At 36.6% G+C, this 24,373-nt stretch overlaps 1 protein-coding gene across 3 annotated transcripts in view; it reads right to left on the bottom strand.

The window, feature by feature from the left end:
- Positions 1-24,373, bottom strand: part of EIF4G3 (eukaryotic translation initiation factor 4 gamma 3) — a 284,695-nt gene that overhangs the window by 101,963 nt on the left and 158,359 nt on the right. For 2 of the 3 annotated variants that reach the window (XM_081086926.1, XM_081086925.1), the window contains 2 exons: positions 16,125-16,233; positions 7,155-7,994 (listed from right to left, as the gene is read on the bottom strand). In XM_081086926.1, the coding sequence (XP_080943052.1) occupies positions 7,155-7,994; positions 16,125-16,233 (949 nt within the window). Of the gene's footprint in view, positions 1-7,154; positions 7,995-16,124; positions 16,285-24,373 lie in introns of all 3 variants that reach the window. The other variant, XM_081086927.1, reaches the window with a different exon arrangement.

The raw sequence follows: 24,373 nt of genomic DNA, 5'->3' as shown, positions 1-24,373 counted from the left end.
GATAGATGATGTGAAACTAGAAATATATTGAGGAAGTCCTGTTCCAAAGGTTCCACAACGTATTTCTCTAGATCAGAGGTGGGGAACATCTGGCCCAAGGTCCGTATTAAGGCCCAAGAAATCATTTGGTCTGGTCCTGCCAAGGATATTAGGGGTGAGTTAATTAAATGTTTGAACAAATATAGCAGGCTAATTTTTAAGTTGATAATTTGTATGGCCCTCGAATGATGCTATAAATATCCAAATGGACCTTGGCAGAAAAAAGGTTCCCCACCCCTGCTCTAGATGAATATGAGAAGTTAAATTATAAGGTTGTACATTAGGAGAGGGATTGTGCTTGTGGGACACTTTTGGCGATCTATTTTTGGTCCCAGCAACTTAATCTTCCAGGGATATTTCAAATAGTTGTCAGAAGGTGTAAGTTGAGTGAAGGCAAAAATAAATGTGAAATTCCCTATTCCTGTTGCTGACCATCAGGTCATGGTTTTAAAAATGAGTCTTTTTCAGGTTAATCTATTGAAACTGAAAGATTTTTATTCCTCTGGTTTTATGCTCACTTATATTTATTCCTTTTTAAGTACTTTCAATATTCTTACTGGAGAGAATAAATCAAGAGTTATCATCAAAGCATTTTTCGTGAATCAAATTATATTCCTTTTATATTAAGGTAAAATGAAACCAAAAGAAAGAACATCAATTTGATTGGCTATATGGATCAATATTTTATTAATATCACTCAAAACATAAAATCATATCTCCACTTGAGAAATAAATCTCTCATCTTGCAACCTACAGAATCTAGAAACCATCCCTCAATCTTAGCAGAGCTTACAACACTATAAAGAAAACTCCTGGAAGCCACATAAACAAGATTAGTTGCTACAATTGTTACAGCTACTACATAAACTCCTGGGGACATGGGATGCTGTGTCAGTCCCTATAACTAAGTTTACGTTTTAATATCCATGTGGGAGATTTGAGATCTTGAATCCCTGCAAAGTGAAGATTTGGAATTGAGATTCTCACAAAAATAAGAGTGATAGCCTCAGTGAAAAAGTAGATAAAACAAAACAAAATAAACTAGTAAACCAACACAGAGTAATGACAAGGAAGAAGAACGTCTGGTGTCAGCCAGGTGGAGAGCGACTGTACTACTGAAAAATAGTATCCACACAGAATGTCTTCACACTTTGTGCCTTGTAGCCAATGTGGCTCAGATGGTAGTGTTGTCCTGTGCACTGAAAGGTGATTGGATCAGTTCCTAGTTAGGCCCAGGTTGTGGGTTCCGTCCCTGGTTGGGGTGCATATGAGAAGCACGCCAATGTTTCTCCCTCTTCCTCCTTCCCTTCCTCTTTCTCTACCCCTTCCTCTCTCACTAAAATCAATAATGAAAATTACAACAATTACATTTTATTAAAAAAAATAGAAAGAGGAAAAAAAGAGATTTAAAGATACTAAACTCAGATTAAGTTCCAAGATATGTGGTAAATAAAGTAAACACAAACCTGCTTTGAGAGGTTTTGCCCTCAATCTATATCCAGAAAAATTTACTAATGATGAGTTAATAAAACAAATTTATTAAATACACAAAGAAACAATGCACTGTGAGCAAGAGCCAGAAGATAAAATGGAAAGATTACAAATCTCTCTCTGCCAAAAGAATTTCAAATAATAGTTTAATATCAAACAGATAATAAAAAATAACCATTTAAAAAGTGTAAAAGTTCATGTTACAGTATATACATTCAGGAAATTGTACAAAATGAATTCCTGGATGATGAGTGGGGATTGTTTTTCCACAAGTTCTGAAACTCTCTTTCCTTCCTCACCAAATATACACAGAAATCATAATACAACTTCCTATAGGTTTTGGCACATTTAATTATTGCAGTGATATATAAATCAAGTATTCAAAAGTCTGGCTTATTTCTGAATGTGCTGGCTTTTCAGAATACACTGAAGATAAATACCCACAATTCTCATTTTACAGGGCTTACTCTTCAACACCGACGCATCCAGAATTGCATTTTGCTCCAGTCAGAATTATGATCAAGACTAGTTCCAAGAAAGTGTTTTCCAGAGAAGAGGAGGGACCACACTCATAATGTCTAACTTTAATTACTGCTTTAAATAAGTATCAACTACTGTGTATTTTTATGCATCACACCTATGAAAAGCAAATGGTTTCTGAAGTCAGCTTTAAAGTGTTTCATCCTCAGGTGAAGCAATCAGAACTACTCTCAAAATCAACAACAAAAGACTGTATCTACACCAGGGGTGGGCAAACTTTTTGACTCGAGGGCCACAATGGGTTCTTAAACTGGACCGGAGGGCCGGAACAAAAGCATGGATGGAGTGTTTGTGTGAACTAATACATGTTAACACTGCTGCTGGTGAAGGAGCGGAGGGGAGAGCAAGAGAACCCTCCACTCTTTCGGCTCCGCGGGCCGGATAGAACAGCCGAACGGGCCGGATTCGGCCAGCGGGCCGTAGTTTGCCCACGGCTGATCTACACCAAATTGTTTCGATTTAATAATCTCTCAAAGTAAATAAGGTACAGTAAATGAGTAAGTACAAATAAGATTGGAGTCATTAAGAATATGACAACTGGATGCCCACTTTCACCACTCCTTTACAATATAGTACTGGAAGTGCTAGCCACAGTGATCACACAAGAAGAAGAAATAAAAGGCATCCATATTGGAAAAGAAGAAGTAAAATTGTCCTTATTCGCAGATGACATGATACTGTACATAGAAAACCCCAAAGACTCCATCAAAAAATTACTAGACTTAATAAATGAATTCGGCAATGTAGCAGGATACAAAATTAACACTCAGCAATCTATGGCTTTTGTATACACTAATAATGAAGTCACAGAAAGAGAAACTAAAAAAAAAAAAAAATCCCATTTACCATTGTACCAAAAAAATTAAGATACCTAGGAATAAACTTAACTAAGGACGTAAAAGACCTATACTAGGAAAACTAAAGGACATTGAAAAAAGAGATAGAGGAAGACATAAACAAATGGAAGACCATACCGTGTTCATGGATTGGTAGAATCAACATCATTAAAATGTCCATACTACCCAAAGCAATTTATAGATTCAATGCAATCCCCATTAAAATACCAACAGCATATTTCACAGACCTAGAACAAATGCTCTAAAAATTCATCTGGAATAAAAAAAGATCCCGAATAGCCACAGCAACCCTAAGAACAACAAAGTTGGACGGATCACAATACTAGATATCAAGCTGTATTACAAAGCCATGGTTCTCAAAACTGCCTGGTACTGGCACAAGAACAGACATATAGACCAATGGAACAGAACAGAGAACTCAGAAATAGACCCAAGTCATTATGCTTAATATTTGACAAAGGAGGCAAGAGCATACAATGGAGTCAAGACAGTCTCTTCAATAAAGGGTTCTGGGAAATTTGATCAGTTACATGCAAAAAAAAATGAAACTAGATCACCAACTTACACCATACACAAAAACAAACTCAAAATGGTTAAAGGACTTAAATGTAAGATGGGAAACCATAAAAATCTTAGAAGACTCCATAGGCAGCAAAATATCAGACATATGTCATACCAATATTTTTACCAATACAGCTCCTAGGGCAGTGGTTCTCAACCTTCCTAATGCCACGACCCTTTAACCCTTTGTGGTCCAATTTTATTTTTGGAATTCAAACAGTCTGGTCCAAATTAATTGACGGGATTAAATGTTGAACCGGTTTGCAGTCGACGTTGGACCTGCTCCTAGCGCCTGGTCTGTAGAGTTAACCTCCACGTTGGACCGAAAAGGGTTAATGCAGTTCCTCATATTGTGGCGACCCCCAATTTCATTGTTACAAATTGAACGTAATTAAAGCATAGTGATTAATCACAAAAACAATATGTAATTATATATGTGTTTTCTGATAGTCTTAGGCGACCCCTGTGAAAGGGTCGTTCGACCCCCAAAGGGGTCGCGACCCACAGGTTGAGAACCACTGTCCTAGGGCAATGGAAACTAAGGAGAAAATAAACAAATGGGACTACATCAAAATAAAAAGCTTCTGCACAGCAAAAGAAACCAACAAAACAACAAGAAAGCCCACTACATGGGAGAATGTATTTGCCAATGTTATCTCCAATAAGAGTTTAATCTCCAAAATTTATAGGGAACTCATACAACTTAACAAAAGGAAGATAAATGATCCAATCAAAAAATGGGCAAAGGACCTAAATAGACACTTTTCGAAAGAGAACATACAGAAGCCGAGAGACACATGAAGACATGCTCAAAGTCACTAATCATCCGAGAGATGCAAATCAAAACGACAAGTGCTGGCGAGGACGTGGAGAAAAAGGAACCCTCATGCACTGCTGGTGGAAATGAAGACTGGTGCAGCCACTGTGGAAGACAGTATGGAGTTTCCTCAAAAAGTTAAAAATTGAACTCCCATTTGACCCAGTAATCCCACTTCTAGGGCTATATCCCAAGAATCCAGAAACACCAATGAGAAAGAACATATGCACCCCTATGTTCATAGCAGCACAATTTACAATAGCTAAGATTTGTAAACAGCCTAAGTGCCCATCAACAGATGAGTGGATTAGAAAACTGTGGTAACATCTACACAATGGAATACTACGCTGCTATAAAATAAGAAGGAACTTTTACCATTTGCAACAGCATGGATGGATCTGGAGAGCATTATACTAAGCAAAATAAGCCAGTTGGAGAAAGATAAATATCACATGATCTCACTCATGTGGAATATAATGATCAACATAAACTGATGAACAAAAATAGATCCAGAGACAAGGTACAGGGGAAGGGGGTGGGTTAGAGATCAACCAAAGGACTTGTATGCATGCATATTAGCATAACCAATGGACATGGAGACCGGGCCTGTGGGGGCTTGCCCTCGGGTGGGAGTGGACAGGAGGAGTGTCAATCGATCGGGGCAAAAGGAGACATATGTAATAGTTTAAACAATAAAAAAAAAAGAATATGACAATTTCAGGTGGACATATCTAAAAGAATAATTTAAAATTTTCATTGTTAACTTTTGTGACATAACATTAAAAATATTTGTACAGAAATGTGAGGGTCAGGAATGTTTCTGGTAGCTTCATAATTTTAAAAAATGCTACAGTTACATGGGTTCTTGAGGTTCATTTACTTTGGGTTTTGAGCAGTGTTAAGATACAAAGGGAAATTACAGAATTTCCAGTTCCTTTAAAATACATTTATAGGTCAAAAAATCATGAAAATAGAAAAATGCCAAGACATGTTGCTTTCTGACATCACTAACCTCTACCTCATCCCTAATCAAGCAAAAGACAAATTCTTCTTTTCTAGCTATCCTCTGGTTTACAAAAAAGAACCTGTATATCCTCTCACTCAGGTACTGGTAACTTACATTACTAATTCCAAGGGTATTTGCATTTCAAACAAATGTATCATAGTAGGAAGTTTACTTGACCCAAAAATCTATTTGTCCATTTATCCATGAACACTGCCTTGCAATGTCAGGCCATTTAACGGACAAACTGCTTATACGAAGAATGACTGTCTGGAAGTATGACTTTGGTACAGTCTTGTTTTACACTTATTTCAGTTCTGAAGCATGGCTTGAATTCCATGTGATTGCTTTGTTTTTCTTTGTTATGTTCATTTAAAATTTGTTCTCACTAGCCTGTCCTATTTTTGGAACTACCACATCAGTAGTTATTGAATGACAACTCACAGGTAGGTGTATGAAAACAATGAAGGGTCAAACAAATCAGTTCTCCAACAAACAAGTGATCTTTGGGGGACATTCACCTGTACTCATACCAAAACCAAGACTGTTTTTTCAAAGAGTGACTGACAAAAAAGCTGTAGGTCATCATCCTACAAAGGAAAAAAGTTCCTGAGACAGTGATGGTATTAGGAATACCGATGCCAATGGAAGCCAGTCTGTTGAGGAAACAGATGATTTACAAACATTTATGCTAAGTTTCTCCCTGCCCTAACTGCCTTGCATTGTTTACTTTTCTGCTCGAGTTTACTGTGTTCAACTAGATGTTCTACTGTTCCAAGAAACCAGAAACCTTCCACAGACATTTATAAGGAAAAGGCCTCAAAAACTGAGCTGGATGGGAAGGCTACATCTTAAAAGTAGGGATCAGGTTTTTGACTTGTCAAGCTTCCCTATCAGAGAGCGCAAAACAGACAATACTGGGGATGCTGGTGATTAAAACCTCCCTAGTGCATATCTAGATCAACTGCTGGGGAGTACTCATTGTCAAATTGTATAACTTAATTTGACAGGTGTAGAGAAAGCAAATTATACAGTGTAGGGCAACGTTGAATAACATGGGCTATGTGACTTGTCAAAAGCCATATTCTATGTGCTAATAACTTGAGTGGTTGATAAGTCTCAGATAACTTTTGATTTAAATTTTAAAAACCCAATGATTAGTTCCTAAGATCCTAGGTGATGGTCTATTAAAAAGAAATAATTTTGAATTGGGAAGAACACAATGCATTGATAATATTAATGACAAAATAATAATGATAATTACAGGAGAAAATAAAACTTTTAAAAGAAAATGTGGAAGAGCATTAAACTTATCTGCAAGTCAATCAAACAGAGCACTTTTATTTTTCAGAACTAGTTATAAACCTTTAACGTTCTGATAGCTATTTTCCTAAATCCAGGATTAAAGAGGTCTTGCATAAAGGAGTTCCTTTAAGTTTAGGATGGACTGGGTTTCAAAATTCTGAGGAGACGGGATTAGGGACTACAGGCCATGAAAGTTTTAATTGGTTTCCAGCCCCAAAGCAACAAAATTAACCACTGAGGAACTAATTCATATGAACAAGGCAGAAAAATAAAAACAAGAAACACATGTACGATGAGTGACATATACCTTGGAGGCATTTTGTATATTTGAAATTTCATTTGCATTTTTATACAATGGAGCAAGCAACTCTTGTGCAGGCTGCACTAAAACATAAATACACCATTGAAGAAATCAGACTAGGCATTTCAGCATTCATTTGATGTTTCTGGAAGTCAAGGAAAGTAGCCAATTAAAAAATAACTCAAATACTGCTTCTTTTTTATGTTCAGCAAGCACATAATTAATGGCAGAATAGCTTACCTGGGGCAGGGCTCTTTCTTGAACTTAAGTTCTGAGACTCCACAATCTCTTCTGTTTGCCCATCTGCTTCTACCTCTGTTTTGTTCTGAATCTCTTTTACATCTTCACTAAAGCAAGTTCTTATGCTCTCATCCTCTTCTAAGACTCTGTGGACTGCAGTGGGAGCACCAGCAGCACTAACATCAGTGGCAGCAGCAGGAACAATGACTGGTGTGGGAGGAGGAGAAGCAGGAGGAGTTGGAGGAGATGGAGAAAAGGAAGGAATTGTAGAAGGGGTGATGGGAGCTGAAACACATTCCACTTTCATTTCTTCTGGGGGATTTTCCAGAATCTCCAATTCAAGAGTCAATGGCAACACCTCCTGTTTTACTAATTCCACAATGCTCTCCATGGCTGGTAATTTTTCACTAACTCCATTCATCTCATTAATTAGGTTAGTACTAGAAATTAGTGGAATCTCATTAGGAGCTACACTACAAGATTTCTTGCATATGTCATCATCAATTACATCAGTTTGCGAAGGGCCTGATGTTTCTGTGCAAGATGTGAGGCTGGGTACAGGAACTGTATCTTCTTTTGAGGAGGAAAGGTCGCATCTGTCCTCTAGAGTAGTGGTGAATATTGGCTGGCTACTAAGAGCAGCAGAAGTGGGGGAAGCAATTGAACTTCGGGCAATTGGAGAAACAGCAGTTGGTGATGGAGGCAGAGGAAGCTCTGGTATGGACACTGCTGCAGCAGTCTCACACATCTGGCCCAGTTGTTCTTTCTTTTCCCCACTAAGGACTAGCCTAAGCACTGGGGAAGGAGACTTTAACACTGGATCTGGTTTTGGCTTCTCCTCTGGGAAAGAAACAAAAAAACAGTTATAAGAATAATTCTTGGAACAGAGATTATATTGTATTATTTTGGGCCAATTCTTTTCATTTCTTACCCTAAATCATGGGTAGCAGAAGAGAGACCAAAGTATTAGACATCTACCACTTCAAAAACATTGTCACTTTTTTTCTAGTTACATCCACTATCACATATACAGTTTATTTTGGAAAAGGAGAATCAATTCATCAAATGATTATGACAAGATTACAAAGAAAAGGCTCATTAAAATTGAAGCTAAATCATTCTTGGAATGGGAGTGGGTCTTTTCCTTAAGGTAGCAATAACTTCCATCTCCACTGTATCTTGTTCCCTGTAGAAATTCTATCAAGGATACACTATAGTGGCACAATAGTTCAAGGGCAAATAGAGATTAAATTATTATAGACTGACTAGAGGCCCAGTGCACAGATTTGTGCACTGGTAGGGTCCTTTGGCCTGACCTGCAGGGACTGAGCTGAAACCGGCTCTCCAACATCCCATGAGGGGTCCCAGATTGCGAGGGCGGTTCTTGAGTGACACACCCCAGAATCGGGCTCCCTCCTCTCTGGTTCTGGGTGCGTCACCTGAGAACTGCCGCTGCCAAGTGACTGCAGCTTGGCAGCTCTTGCATTGTGCTTCTACCCCCTGGTGGTCAGTACACATCAAAGCTTAAACTTTTATAAATAGACTAGAGGCCCGGTGCATGAAAATTCATGTACTGGAGGCGGGGTGAGAGTCCCTCAGCCTGGCCTGCCCCCTCTCACAGTCCAGGAGCCCTCAGGGGTGGGAAGTGACCTGGCGATCAGGGGAAGGCGACACCCCCATCACACCTCTGCTGCTGCCACTGCCGGCAGCGCAAGCCTCAGCTGGCAATGGTTACCTGAGCCTCGGGCTGGCCTTGGGTGGCTGGGCAGTGGACACCCAAGGCTTGCCTGAGCCTCGGGCTGGCCTTGAGCGGCTGGGCAGCCACCATCAGAGGCTTGCCTGCGCCTGTCAGTGGTGGGTGCAGGAGGACCCGAGGCTCCCGGTGGGGCTGAGGGGACTGGGTGCCACCATCTTGTGGCTGTGGGCACCGCCATCTTGTGAGGGCATGATGGTCAATTAGCATATTCCTTCTTTATTATATAGGATATTTTTATTCTATATATTTCTACACTTTGGGGAATTTTTATAAAGAACATGTATTACTTGTTTATTTATTATCAATCAGCAAAGTAAAGTTCCTGAACATAAAAATTCATCTCTAAATTAATTTAACTTTCACTTTTCAAAAGTTAAAGTGAAAATTCATCTTGTGCCTTCATTGTAAAAATAAATTCTTTAAGGAGAAAACAATTAATATTCAGATAATCAAGTCCAATAAAAAAAGAACACTTAACATATATGTCTGAAACATTTTAGTATAATATGTAAAATGCATGTCTCTGTATAGACACAGAAAGAATAGCAAGAGCAAGAGAGAAATAAATTGATAATTATAATAAAGGTACCAGAAAATGTAAGAAACTCTAATTCATAAGAATTTCCATATTTTAAAATTCTAGATAAGCTGATATGATTCATCCTTGTGGGAATGAAACCCAAAGGAGATTCAAATTTTTTTCTAACCTTGTGCTTCCTTAGTGGCTCTAGTGGAAAAGCAGATATTCATGAGTTATGTTTTCAAATGCAAACAAAAATTTTAAGCCCTATAAAAAACAATCTACACTGAAAAGGACTTTACTTTCTGTCAGAAATCTCTGAAAATGAGTCTTTACAATAAATTGTGGTGAACCCAGTCTGTCAAAGAAAACACACTCTGTTACTCAGATAAACAGACAATAAATATTACCAGTGGGTTGTTAAAGGCTAATTTATTCACTGCAACTACTTTTACTAGACTTAAAATTCACTTTAATTTAGGGGCATAAAGGTCAGTGCTTCTTAAATTGAACTCTGCCTGTTTATTATAATGGAGAAAAGATCAATAGGCTCTCACTGTCAAATCCCTCAGATTAAGTTGCCAGGGAAAGAGACAAAAATATTTCAAAGAAATATATATGTGCCACATATATAACAAATAAACATTTATTAAAATATCTCTGATGAAAATAATTTCCAATTCAATGGAATAATTGCTAATGAATGGGTCAAGCATCCAGATTACAGGATAACATTGTGAAAGCACATCACAATAACACTCTTTATACATAGATGCAGTAAATTAAACAGTGGAAAATAATAATTCTCACATTAATAGGAAATAAAATATGTGACAATAATCAAACAAAATGAGACATATGACTGAAACTTCTATAAACCCCTGAGAAAAATCTAACATAAATGAAACAAATTAGAAACAAAAAGTTATTTTGAGAGCTCCTTATTCTGAAATAATAAGTTCCTTAATTAGTTCATTAAAGCCCTGGTGGGGCTCAGGTGATTAGAGCATCTTCCCGATATGCCAAAGTTGTGAGTTCAAAGTTGTGAGCTTGATCCCAGGTCAGGGCACATATAAGGGTCAACCAATGAATGCATAAATAAGTGCAACAATGAATCAATGTTTCTCTCTCTCCTCTCCTCTTCTCTCTCTCTCTATCTCTCTCTGTCTCTCTCTCCCCCTTCCTCTCTCTTTTTCAAGTCAATCGGTAAATTTAAAACACACACACACAAATACAGCCTTTAATACAGAAAGCTGAAAAGTATAATATAGTAGATCTAAATAAAGAACACAGATTTTATTATTAAGATAATGCTTTGCAGAGCCAAGATTATTTGAAACCTAATATACTGCATTAAAAATGTTTATAACATTTGGCCATCTTTAGGAACTTATGGGAATTCCATTTTTAAGAATTTTTTAAAAAAAAGATCATGTAAGAGTGAAAAGAGACAGAGATCTGGAATATTTAAGGCCAACAATATAATAGCAAAAAGAAGAGAAATAGACTAAATGTGTAACAATGAGTGCTTTATAAAGAAATGATGATCTGGGCATATCATGGCATAGTATCTAATGATTTAAAATAGGCTTTTAAAAAAGCATGTAATAATATGGTAAGTTTATAACAAAAGGTAAGTTTTTTTAGAAAAGCATGGAACAAAACTGTATGTAGAGCATAAATCTAATTTGGTAACAAAAAATATATAGCCCTGGCTGCTGTTGCCAGTGGTTAGAACATTGGCCCTAGCACTGAAGGGTCGCAGGTTTGATTCCTAGTCAATGGCACATATTGGGTTGTAGGTTTGAGTGGAAGAGGGTGCATGCAGGAGGCAATCAATCGATGTGTCTCTCCCATTCATGTTTCTATCTCTCTCTCGCCCTCCCTCCCTCCCCACCTTCCTCTCTCTCTCTCTCTCTCTCTCTCTCTCTCTCTCTCTCTCTCTCTCTCAAAAAAAAAAAAAAAATCAATGGAAAAAATATCCTTGAGTGAAGATTAACCAAAACAGAACAAAAAATAAATCAATAAAAAATATATAATAATGCCCTGGCTGGGTGGCTCAGATGGTTGGAGCATCATCCTGTGCACCAAGAGGTTGTAGGTTGGATTCCCAGCAAGGGCACATACCTACGTTGCGGGTTTGAACCCAGGTTGGGGCACATATGGGAAGCAACTGATCAATGTTTTCCTCTCTCCCACTTCCTCTCTCTATAAAATCAATAAAAAATCTTTGGGTGAGGATAAAAACAAACAAATAAAAAATATATAATACTAACATATATGCATATGTGAAAGTCTGGGACATTTATTAACAATGACTCTGATAATGAGATAAGATACTTTTTCTTTCTCATTACATATAGTAAATATAATGAATGTCATATAGGAAAGAAAGAAAATACTACTCCCTTTTATTCTCATATTGTGGTGGAACCAACTGCCTAGATGAGTGCCTTTTGGTTGTCATGAGCCTTATATGACTGAGAGGGTGCTACTGTCATCTAATGAGCAGAGACCAAAAATACTAAGCATCCCGCAATTTGAAGGACAGTCTCACTTAACAGAGAATAGTCCTGTCCTTATGCCAGAACAACCTCAATTGAACTACATTGCTTTACAAGTGATTGGATTACAACAAAATGCCATTCACTAAATACCTACCCAACACCAAATGCTTTCAAAAAGCACTAAGACAAAGGCACAAAAACTTTTATTTGTATTTAATTATCCGCAATACACTGGGCTGAATGCACTTCCCCCCAAACAGCAAACAACAATCATTAAAACCAGTGGTTGCCAACCTTTCTGACCTCACGGACCATCAGTGGTCCACGGACCACCAGTTGGCGACCGATGATTTTAAACTGTCTTTATACAATCAACACCAGCTGAAATTTTAATTCATTCAATAGTCTTTCTCCTGACTGGTTTGGCTCAGTGGATAGAGCGTCAGCCTGTGGACTGAAGGGTCCCAGGTTCAATTCCGGTCAAGGGCATGTACCTTGGTTGCAGACACATCCCCAGTAGGGAGTGTGCAGGAGGCAGCTGATAGATGTTTCTAACTCTCTATCCTTCTCCCGTCCTCTCTGTAAAAAAATCAATAGTCTTTCTCTCTACACACCAACCTGAGGTCTTTTCCTGGGTCTTTAGATCTTCATGTAACCACTCTAGCTGTTCATGTCAAAAACTCTGAAAACCACAAGCTTAATAGCAGCCGACATTTATCAAATAAGCACTTACTATGTACCAGGAACTGGGTCAAATACCATAAATACACAATATTCTTTAATTCTTGCAACTGCCACTGGGGTAAACATGATTATGTTCCTATTTTACAGATGGGGAAACTGAGGGACTTAGAAATTAAGTCATAGGTCCAAGGTCATATAGTTAGCAAGTGCTAAAATCATAGCCTTTCAGTTTAGAAAACAAAACGGTTTCTGAAAAAAGAGGTATTTAAGTGACTCAAAATGGTTGGAGACTTCAGGGCTAACATGGTAGATTTTATCCAGGGCAAACCCTCAGAAATGATATTTCCATTGGATAGAAAAACCAATCTGATGGCAGAATACATAATCGATTGATTCTTGGAGCTAATATACCAATTTTTGAAATAGTATATTTAATATCCTACTTTAATTTCAAAAGGACATTTTTAAATTTTAAAAAATATTTTCTGGCTGAAACCGGTTTGGCTCAGTGGATAGAGCGTCAGCCTGCGGACTTAGGGGTCCCAGGTTCGATTCCGGTCAAGGGCATGTACCTGGGTTGCGGGCACATCTCCAGTGGGAGATGTGCAGGAGGCAGCTGATCGATGTTTCTCTCCCGTCGATGTTTCTGGCTCTCTGTCTCTCTCCCTTCCTCTCTGTAAAGAATCAATAAAATATATTAAAAAAATTAAAAAAAATAAAAAATATTTTCTGAAGCCCAAGCTAGGTGGCTCAGTTATTTAGAGCATCATCCCATGCAACGGTTATGGGTTCATTTCCCGGTCAGGGCATACCTACGTTGCAGGTTCAGTCCCAGTCAGGGTACATCTGAGAGGCAACTCTTTCACATTGATGTTTCTCTCTCTAAAATTTACAAAAACATATCCTCGTGTGAGTATTAAAAAAAAATTATTTTCAGAAAAAGAATGACCCCTTTCTAATGTTATCTGAATTATATAAACAACTCCTCGCCCTAGCCAGTTTTGCTCAGTGGGTAAGAGTGTCGGCCTGTGGACCTGAAGGGTCCCAGGTTCGATTCCATCAAGGGTACATGCCCACCAGGTTAGAGGCTCGATCCCCAGTAGGGGGTATGCAAGAGGCAACCAATCAATGATTCTCATCATCAATGTTTCTATCTCTCTCTCCCTCTCCCTTTCTCTGAAATCAATAAAAATATTTTTTAAAAAATACTCCTTCAACTCTGACCAGTGTGACTCAGTTGGTTGGGCACTGTCCCATGTATTGAAAGGTTTCCTATTAGTTTCCCAGTAGGGGATGTAATAGGAGGCAGCTGATGGATGTTTCCCTCCCACATGGATGTTTCTCTCTCTCTTTCTCTCTCCTTTCCCCTTCCTCTCTCTATCAAAAATCAATTAAAATATTAAAAATAAATAAGTAATAAAAAATACTTCTTCAAAAACTATTCTATATATTTGCAAGCTATTGGTAGAATTTCAAATAGAAAATTATAACTACCACTGAGTTTTCTGAAAGATAGTTGACACTAAGAGGAAGACAGTAGTAGTCCTAAAGAATTATTTATCAGCTCTATGTACTTGAAATGAAAGTGTTTTTCTTTTCATCAAGGTAACCTGAAATATTTTCCAATTCACCCATATCTATATCATATGTCAATTAAAAATGTTGGTTTTTAGTATTCAAATTTCCACAAAGCATAAAAAAACAGAGGAAACCAAGAATTCTGCATTCTTCCTTCTGAAAATCAAGGGCTATATGACACAAAATGCAAGTGTCTAACAAAATGATGGTGAACCTTTTGAGCTCGGCGTGTCAGCATTTTGAAAAACCCTAAATTAACTCTGGTGCTGTGTCACATATAGAAATTTTTTGATATTTGCAACCATAGTAAAACAAAGACTTATATTTTTGATATTTATTTTATATATTTAAATGCCATTTAACAAAGAAAAATCAACCAAAAAAATGAGTTCGCGTGTCACCTCTGACACACATGTCATAGGTTCGCCATCACTGATCTAACAACTAAAAATCTTAGCAGGTCAGAGCTATCATCATCAAGGAATATTATGAACTCTTTAGCATGGCCCAGCTATGGAGAGAGTCTGCATAGAGGATATATTTAAAGGCTTTTTTGCATAGTAAGTATTCAGTATGTTTAGAATAATTCTAACTAGCAAAAGGATTATAACTGCAAAAGTAAAGAAGTAGTATGGAAGGGAATAATCTGAAAATTATTCTCCACTCAGACTGAAAGCATTCTAAATTTTGACTGAAAACTGAATTATCATTGGGACCAGGAAGTGGCTTTCCTCAATACCTATGAATCACACTCCTGCACGGTGAATTACTTTAACATTTAAAAATTTAGCTTTAGCCGAAACCGGTTTGGCTCAGTGGACAGAGCGTCGGCCTGTGGACTGAAAGGTCCCAGGTTTGATTCCAGTCGGGGGCATGTACCTGGGTTGCGGGCACGTCCCCAGTAGGGGATGTGCAGGAGGCAGCTGGTCGATGTTTCTCTCTCATCGATGTTTCTAACTATCTCTCTCCCTTCCTCTCTGTGGAAAATCAATAAAATATATTAAAAAAAAATTAGCTTTAAGTATGCAGGAGTCTCTAATTGGAACAATGCTGAAAGAAGTATTTGACAGTGCAACTTTTAGAAGCATGCCAGGTTATCTATCTTGTGGGCTAGAATGATCTTATAAAACAAATATAACACAGAACTTATTTTAGCTAAAGTCAACCTAAACCCAATGAGGCATCAAAGAGAGACTGTAATATCCCACTTTCTGGAGTGAGATTTCCCTTAATGTTTTCTATTATAAATCCAAGGGGATTTATTTATTTCCACAAACATCTGGCACTCCACGTTCAAAGTCAATAGGTACAGAGGCCTTAGGATGATTCCTGTGTCAGTAGTTATGGCTGTAATTTAAGCCCATTTCAGATGCTAGGCTTGTCCCCACAACAACCCTGTGAGGTAGGTCTTCTTTATTCCATTCTATAGGTGACAGAACTAAGACACACTCATAATGACCAGTGAGACCAAACAGCTAGTGCATGATGAAGTCAGTGTTTGAACTCAATACTATCCCCAACTAAGGCCATACAAGCCAAACTTCTAAGAAGAAATATTGTTTTTAGAATGGCAGGACACACAGGAACATACTGAATACATCAATAAAACTGTTCTTCTTGTAAAGCAATACATGCTTTGATTTATTCTCCCAACCTTGTTGCAGAAAAAGTTTAAGGCAGTTAAGCTTTTATAAATATATACTGACATCGAGGCATTAAGATTAATGTAGAAAAAATTTTACTAATGACCTCTACTTTAATTTCTTAGATGTTGAACACTGTGATTCTCAAACTCAAAGCTTTGTTTAAAAGTGGATATCTAAATAATCCTTAAATGTTTTACTCTCACTCTTAAATGCTAAGGAAAGTGTATTAATATAAAAAGAGAGTAAAGATAAGAGGGAGGAAAACAGTCATACACAAACCTTGCTTCTGGTCGCTAGCTGCAGTGACAGGGGTGCTGGCAGCAAGATGAGCGCTCTCCACAGTCCCATAAACCACAGGGCTGTGCTCGGGGACCTGGCTGGGCAGCTGCTGGGATTTGAAGTACAAAAAAGGGTGATAATGAGCGTGCGAACATAAAAACTAGCAATATGGAACCCAAGCCAAGTGGGGAAGACAAAGTGGAACAGGAGATCACAAAATTAAAAAAAAAAAAGGAAAGCAAGGAAAAAATATATAGGCCAGTTTAATAAATTCAAAAAGTATATGGGAAGATGGGGAAGGAAAGAGGCAGCAGGAAAGGGAAAGGAAAAGAGATGATTACTATTAGCCACAGCAAGAGAAGACAGCACAACAATCATTAGTACAATGCATTCAGTAGTGTTCCTTCTAAGGAGAAAGAGACTTTCAACCTAACAATAGAGGTCACATCTGAAAGGTCACAGCCTCCCAGTCAAAGACCAAAGGGGTTTTGGTCAACTTCACTTATAAACTACATAGCAAAGTAACTCATCTGCCAAAAGCAGGACAAAGCTCGATGGGTTTTAAAACCAGTTACTGGTCCAAGAAAACAATACTGAGGGGTGATCCTTGTCATTTGTCCATATTATCACATAGATAAATGCAACTTGCAAAGTGTCTAAAGGAACTTTCACCTTTAAAATGTCTTTAGCTTCTGAGTCAAGGATAATATCTTTTCACAGTCAGAAATCAGACTAAAAATATCTTAGCGGATATTTTTATTTTCACTCAGCCAGTATATTGAAATAAAAAGTGCCTACCAAAATCTTAGCAGAGTAGGTTGAAAAAATTGCAGCCATTGTTCAACTTAGAGGGAACAAGAATTAAACAAGAAAAGGACACGGACAGTCATTCTACATCACATTCCAGGCAGGTATTTGTTCTGGATTGGAAGGTTGCAAAAGCCACAAAACAAAGCAGTGTCTCTCCTCGGAGATCTAAAGTCAAGTTTTTGATAGACACAGCCTCTGACATTGAATTCCATCAGTGCTATCAGAGCAGAGCTCCCTGCATAATTCTGATTTTCTTTTTGCTTTGTTTTAGATTTTTTGGATAGGTGGGATTTAGGTATAGATGATTTGGGGGGGATAGGGACACTTAAAAGTGAGAGTTCATAAAAACATTTTCAAGTCAGTTAAGTCTCACGTATAGTGGGAATATAAAATAAAATATTTCAGTTTAGACATATCATTTATTTTATTACAGGAGAAATTCTTATTTCACCTATTCATGAGATTATGAAACTGCTTATATCCCACAATTACTTCTAAATGGACTGCTAAAATTGTATTTCCACGTGTAAAAAATGAAGTTACTGTTTCACTTTGAATCATGGCCAAATAAATGAACAGTAGAGCCATGATTAATTTTCTTTGAATCTTTAGTTCCAGTGGAGGGGTGGGGGTGGGGGGGGGCTGTATTACTAAAATTCAAAAATTAGAAAGGCTTCATGAAAATACAAACTTAGTTCAATTCTATGGCTGAAAATAGCTCCAGAACAATGGAAAGATTCCGTTACTTAGCATTTATTAAACAGTTATCCACATCCCAAGAAAAAAAGAACTGTAAAATGTGTCATTTACCTGAAAGGAAGATACTATTAACTACTCCAATTGCCTAGGAAATTAATATCCCCCCCTCAAAAAAAGGGTAATTGCTAAAAGTAGGTCACCAAAATAACATCCATAGATAAAGTCACATGTTTAAGACAATAAAAGGATCATGATACCTATACATAAAGATCGGAGAGCTTTTCCAATCTAAGATTAAAAACACCTTCAATCATATTAAAGAGGCAACTGCACAGACATTTTTAAATTAACAAAGTCCTGGGAAGATTTTATGCATAAAGCATTTATAAGGAAGGAATGAGATAACATGGTTAAATCACAGTTCAAAATTCAGGCATCTAGTACATAGCTATATAGCCAAAAAATGCTAGAAAAGAACTTCAGTTTCCTTAACTGTAAAATGAAAAGGAACTAAAAATCATTTGAACTTTAACATTTTCTAAGCCTCTGATAGTACCAAAAAAATATAGCACATTAACATGATATATAATTCAATACTTTAATCTGGTTTTAGAGTCTTTTTAATTTATGATAATCTCAAACTTTATCTTAACCTCTAATTTCAATTCTTCTCTCCTAATAACTATAGTCTGTTACTCCTAATATCTATAGTCTGTTACAAAGGAGTTCCTCATCTTTCCAAAGCACAAATAATCATGGCTTATTTCAACTAACTGATAAATCAGAAAAATCAGGAAACACACTGGATATTGTGACTCAAAACATCACATACAAAAGAATAACATCTAATACCGTATGAATTTTGACCCCTATAAGGAAATGAAGCTTTTGGGTAGCTAGAGAATTGGGGTATATGATCTACGCTGCTGAGAATATTTTAAGGGACTTCAAAATCACTACACTTTAGTCATTTTCATTATTGGTGGATATAAAAATTGATAAAAATGATTCTGGAAGGGCAATTGGTATCAAAATATAAAATAAGCCAATAAAGATGACCAGGAAGTCAGAGTTAAAAGGTCTGATTGGCAGAAAAATAAAAACCAATTCTCATTTTGATAAAGGAACTTAAAAGTATGCCCAGATATTAGATATCTGATAATATCCAAGAAATGAATTTCCTTTATGAATTCTACTTGAGAATCTATTCTGTTAAAGATTTATATATTAAATTTGAAGTACTGGCCTTAAGGGATAATGGTAGATTTGGGCTCACTGTAGGAATTAATGTTTTAAACAGAATGTTTATCAACAGGTGAAACAGGCAACAAAATCTTGAACTGTCCTTAAGTATTCTTTGTACAATTTAAAATCCATTTGCCTTTATATAGCCTATACAGTTTCTACTCAGAGACCAACTTCCTTACTATATACTTTAATATTGTGTATGACAGGATGCGTAAATACGGAGGTAATTATAGATAGGGAGTCACCAAACCATGGTCCAGGGAACACATATCTGCTTTTCAACTGCCCAAGAAACAAGAACTTTTTACATTTTTAAATAGTTGGTGAAAAAATCAAAAGAACAGTACTGACACATGAAAATTACAGGAAACTTAAATTATAGTGCCCATAAATAAAGTTTTATTGAAACAGCCATTCATTTACATATTGTATATGGCCTCTTTCATGCTACAATGACAGCAATTAAAGAAACTATGGCTGCAAAGCTGAAAATATTTACTGCCTGGTCTTTTACAGAAAATGTTTGCTAACTCCTCTAATTTACTGAAAGAAAGCCAGAGACTCCAAATAGTATACAAATATTAGCAAAACTTTGATATAATTTATTGTTATCTTAAGAAGCTATTTGAATATGTCACATTTCATTATTTTAGGTATATAGCAGACACTGGGGATTGGTTCTAGGAGCCCCATGAATACCAAAATCTGGGGATGCTCAAATGCCTTATATAAAGTGATGTGGTATTTGCATAAAACCTACATACGTCCACCTGCATATTTTACATCATCTCTAGATTACTTATAATAGTACTGCAATGTAAATGCTATGCAAACAGTTGTCACACTGTATTGTTTATAGAATAACGACAAGAAAATAGTGTACATGTTCAGTTCAGACACAACCATCATAGGCCTAAATACATAGTACATGTCAGCAACAATTATAACATTTTTTTCTAAATATTTTCAAACTATAGTTGGTTGACTCTGCCCATGCATACAATGAGCTGACTCTAATTGATTTTTCAAAGTGCTATTCAATGACTTTAAATAATCCTTGAACAAATACCTGTTGTTTAACATATAAATCCTGAGAACAACCAAGCACAGCACCCACTGAGAAACATTGTGAGGATTGAGAAGTAAAATAACAATAAATGACTCCAGAAAAAAGGACCAAAACATGCTTCTTTACTAAGTGGAAGAGAATTCTCCCAGTTCATTCATTAGAAAGGTGTGCATGTGTTTCCCCCTGGTGTTTACCATGTACAAAATATTGAGAACCCACTGGTAACTAAAACAGACAAAAATCCTTGGCTTCATGGAGCTTATATTCTATCAAGGAAAACATTTTAAAGGATAAACCATATACATATAATATTGCTCAGCCATAAAAAGAATGAATCTTAACACTTTGTGACAACATGGATGAACCTAAAGGGCATTACACTGACTAAAATAAGTCAAACAAAGATTGTATGGTCTCATTTATATGAAGAATCTTAAAAACAAACAAACAAACAAAACTAAGCTCACAGTCAAGAATAGATTGGTGGTTGCCAGAGGCAGGTGGGTGAAATGGGTAAAAAAAAAGTTTAAAGGCACAAATTTCCAGTTATAAAATAAACAGGTCATGAGGATGTAATATACAGTATGATGACTATCCTATATAATAAAAGGCTAATATGCAAATCGACTGAATGACAGAATGAAAGGTCACTATGACATGCACTGACCACCAGGGGGCAGATGCTCAACACAGAAGCTGCCCCCTGGTGGTCAGTGTGCTCCCACAGGAGAAGCGCCACTCAGCCAGAAGCTGGGCTCATGGCTGGGGCTGGTGAGTGCAGCAGCGGTGGCAGGAGCTTCTCCTGCCTCTGCAGCAGTGCTAAGGATGTCCGACTGACGGCTTAGGCCTGCTTGGGTTTAGGCCCACTTGGGTCTAAGCCATCAGTTGGACATCCCTTGAGGGCTCCCAAACTACTAGAAGGCACAGGCCAGGCGGTGGAACACCACACCCGCCCCAAGTGCACAAATTTTGTGCACTAGGCCTCTAGTATTTAATAGTATTATATTGCATATTTAAAAGAAGCTAAGAGAGTAGATATCAAAAGAAACTTTTTGTAACTGTGTATGGTTAATGGATATTAACTAGACTTATTCTGGTGATCATTTTGCAATATACAGAAGTCTATCAAATCATTTTGTATGCATGAAGCTAAAATAATGTTATATGTCAATTATGCCACAATAAAAAATTTTTAAAAAAAGAATAGACAGAGGAGAGGTAAGACAGAAGCAAGGAGATGAGTAAGGAAGTTACTGTTGTCCAGGGGAGAGGTCAAAGTGGCTTAGAGTACAATAGCAGTGAAGGTGGTAAAGAATGAGTCGGATAGGACTTGCAGATATAATGGTTATAGAAAGTAACATAAAGAGGATTTAAAAATGACATCTCATCTTATGATCTGAGCAACTGGCATGTCAAAGAGATTTCTTTAACATACTTATAAATGTAAAGAATGCTTATAAATCAGAAAATAATCAACTCAGAAAAAAAATAGTCTCCCCAAATGAGATGTGTACAAAAGACATGAATAGATTAACTCATACATATACACAAATAACCAGTACACATCAAAATTCTTAACTCCACAAATCAATAAATAAAAATTAAATGGGATTTTTAAAATATCTATCAAATAAGCAATATGTAAGGAAAGGGGTATTTTTGTCTACTGCTAGTGGTAGATTAACTGGTACATTTCTGGAGGGTAGGTAAAGTTGTTCCCCACAGTATTGTTTATATTAGTGATAAATAGGAAAGAAAAGTAATACCCATCAATTAAATAGAGTACTTCCAAACAAAGACATATCATGTAGTCTTAAAAATTATAATACCTATAGTCAAACATGAACATTTCCGCATGATCATAGAAAAAAGAAAGGTAGTTACACTAGTAAAATGGCATAAATCCAAATACATTAAATTATAGATATGGATATGGATATATGCATATATATACTAAAAATTGTCTGAGGGTTATTCACCAACTAGTAAAAATGATTAACTCTCAGTAAGATTTAGGATTACAATTTCTTTCTTTACTACTCTTATTTTCCAATGAAGATTTATGATTTTTAAACATATAAAACTCATTCCATTTAATTCTAAAAATACATTTTCAACAATAGAAAAAAGACTGAATATGATAGTTTTTTGAGATCTCTTACAATACTTTTGACCCCCTACAACTATAATCATGGTTGCAAGATGATTACAAGCTGCAATGTTCAATGTAAGACTGGTAGTAAGTGGTAAGAGAGAAATTTTGCTGTCCATGCAAAAATTTGAGTCACACTTTCTTTATAATTAGGATTCAGACTTAGAGTATCTAAGGTAAAATAATACCATTATATTTAATAATAGCACTTTAATGCATAATAGCAAAGGCTTTCACAAAATTTGCTGAAGATTTATGAAAAAACCTAGTTCAAGTAAAAACAAAGAATCATTTAAAATACAATAAAATTTAATGTTATTAATTCTCCTAAGGGGATCATTATTGGAATGCCAAAACAACTTAAAACAAACTCACTCCCCTGGCTTCCAAAAGGAGATAAAGTATCTCAAAAGCAACCTTAAGTCAAATTTTGTTTTCTTGTTTAAGAAAATTTCTACAGGTACTGAAGCTGGAGAACATTAGTTTTATTAAAAATTCAAGACAATACCCTTTTGGAGACAGGCCTGATGAAATCAACAACCCTACTATATAATTCTTTAAGGTTTCCAGGTATCAAATTTATAAGAAGCTCTTCAAAAATCTCAGTAACCTGCTGACTTTGAATTTTCCCAAATGACAGGAGAAGCTATAACTTTCCTAAGATGTGCCAGCAATTAAGAGTTTCCAACCTTTTCTCTGCCCCTACACCCTATGGCAGAGGACATTCTCCCAAGTTATAACTGCTTCACTATCAGAGTAATTCTTAACAGAAAAGAATCTTAACAGGAAAGAAAAAAGAACAAAAGGGAGTAGGGAGAGGAAGAAAGGTAGATAGTTCATGAAAAAAATTAAGTGATTTTATGTACAACACCATGCCTTTGGAAGCAGACAATTTTGGAAGCTTTGGCATCATGTACTTATTTTTACCCTACAGGGTTCCATAACAACTTTCAGACAGCTAGCACATTTCTTAATTTAGAAATATTCTTTGTGCCTAATTGCTAACAACAGATATATAACTGAGAGATTTTTATGCTGATGAAAAGTAAACAAAAATTTCCCCTTCTTTCTCACTTTGATATTTAAGAGCTAAAAGGGAACTCTGAGATTACAGAGTACAATCACATTATACAAATAAAAAAATAAGGGTTTAAAGAGTTTGATGTTCTGGTCCAAGGTTTTAAATCTCAGTGACAGAGTGGAGACCAGCAGGAAGTGTTCTAGAACTCTATGATGTCCATCTAGGCATCAACCACTATCTGTGATCATCTTTATAGGCCAGTGATGGCAAACCTTTTGAGCTCGGCATGTCAGCATTTTGAAAAACCCTAACTTAACTCTGGTGCTGTGTCACATATAGAAATTTTTTGATATTTGCAACCACAGTAAAACAAAGACTTATATTTTTGATATTTATTTTATATATTTAAATGCCATTTAACAAAGAAAAATCAACCAATAACATGAGTTCGTGTGTCACCTCTGACACGTGTGTCATAGGTTCGCCATCACTGTTATAGGCACATGTATACATACCCAGTATGTATATTTTTAATATATTTGAGATATAAAATCTCCAGGAGTTACTCTATAGCTCATTTTAAAACCTATAGGAAACCAGACAATTTCAAAATCTTTAGGGCAAAGCAGGAGCAGAGCAGCAAAAATCTGTTTCCTCACATATACCCAATGCATTTTCCCTCAATTAACTCTTCTTAGCTTGCATGCTTGCCAAAATCAAACTCATCATCACTTCTTCAAACATCCTGAGTATACTCCCTGCTGTGTGTTACTCTATAAATCTAGGCATCTAAGCTTGAAGAGTCACCTCTGACCCCTCCCTCTCTCTTACTTCTAGGGGAACCATGCATTCCTGTTTACCTGGATAATAGAGCCTTACATCTGTTATCCCAGCAAAATGATTAATAGCATTCCCATTAATTTCTAAAGTAGTCCAAATTTAGATGATGAATTATATGGTCACTCTTATAATCCCTACTTAGTAACCAATTGCTGAATATTTCTCTAATTGGCATCCCCTCTTTCAACTGACTTTCTAATTTATCACCTGAAATGATAAGTTTCCATGTGCTTTTGCATATGATGTCCCTCTGCCTATTACCCTCTCTCTGTCCATGTGGTGAATACCAATCTGGGAACTCAGATCAAATGGCATCTCTGCTATGAAGCTCCCAGACTTCCAGTCATTCTCTGTGCCTCCTAAAATAACAATAATTGCAATACTGAAACAGGTAATGTTTGAGTACTCAT

The sequence above is a fragment of the Myotis nattereri genome (assembly GCF_964212035.1).
Source record: "Myotis nattereri genome assembly, chromosome: 3".
NCBI classification, from domain to species: Eukaryota; Metazoa; Chordata; class Mammalia; order Chiroptera; family Vespertilionidae; genus Myotis; species Myotis nattereri.
Note: the sequence above shows the minus strand (reverse complement) of the source record. Positions and strands in the feature narration are given on the sequence as shown.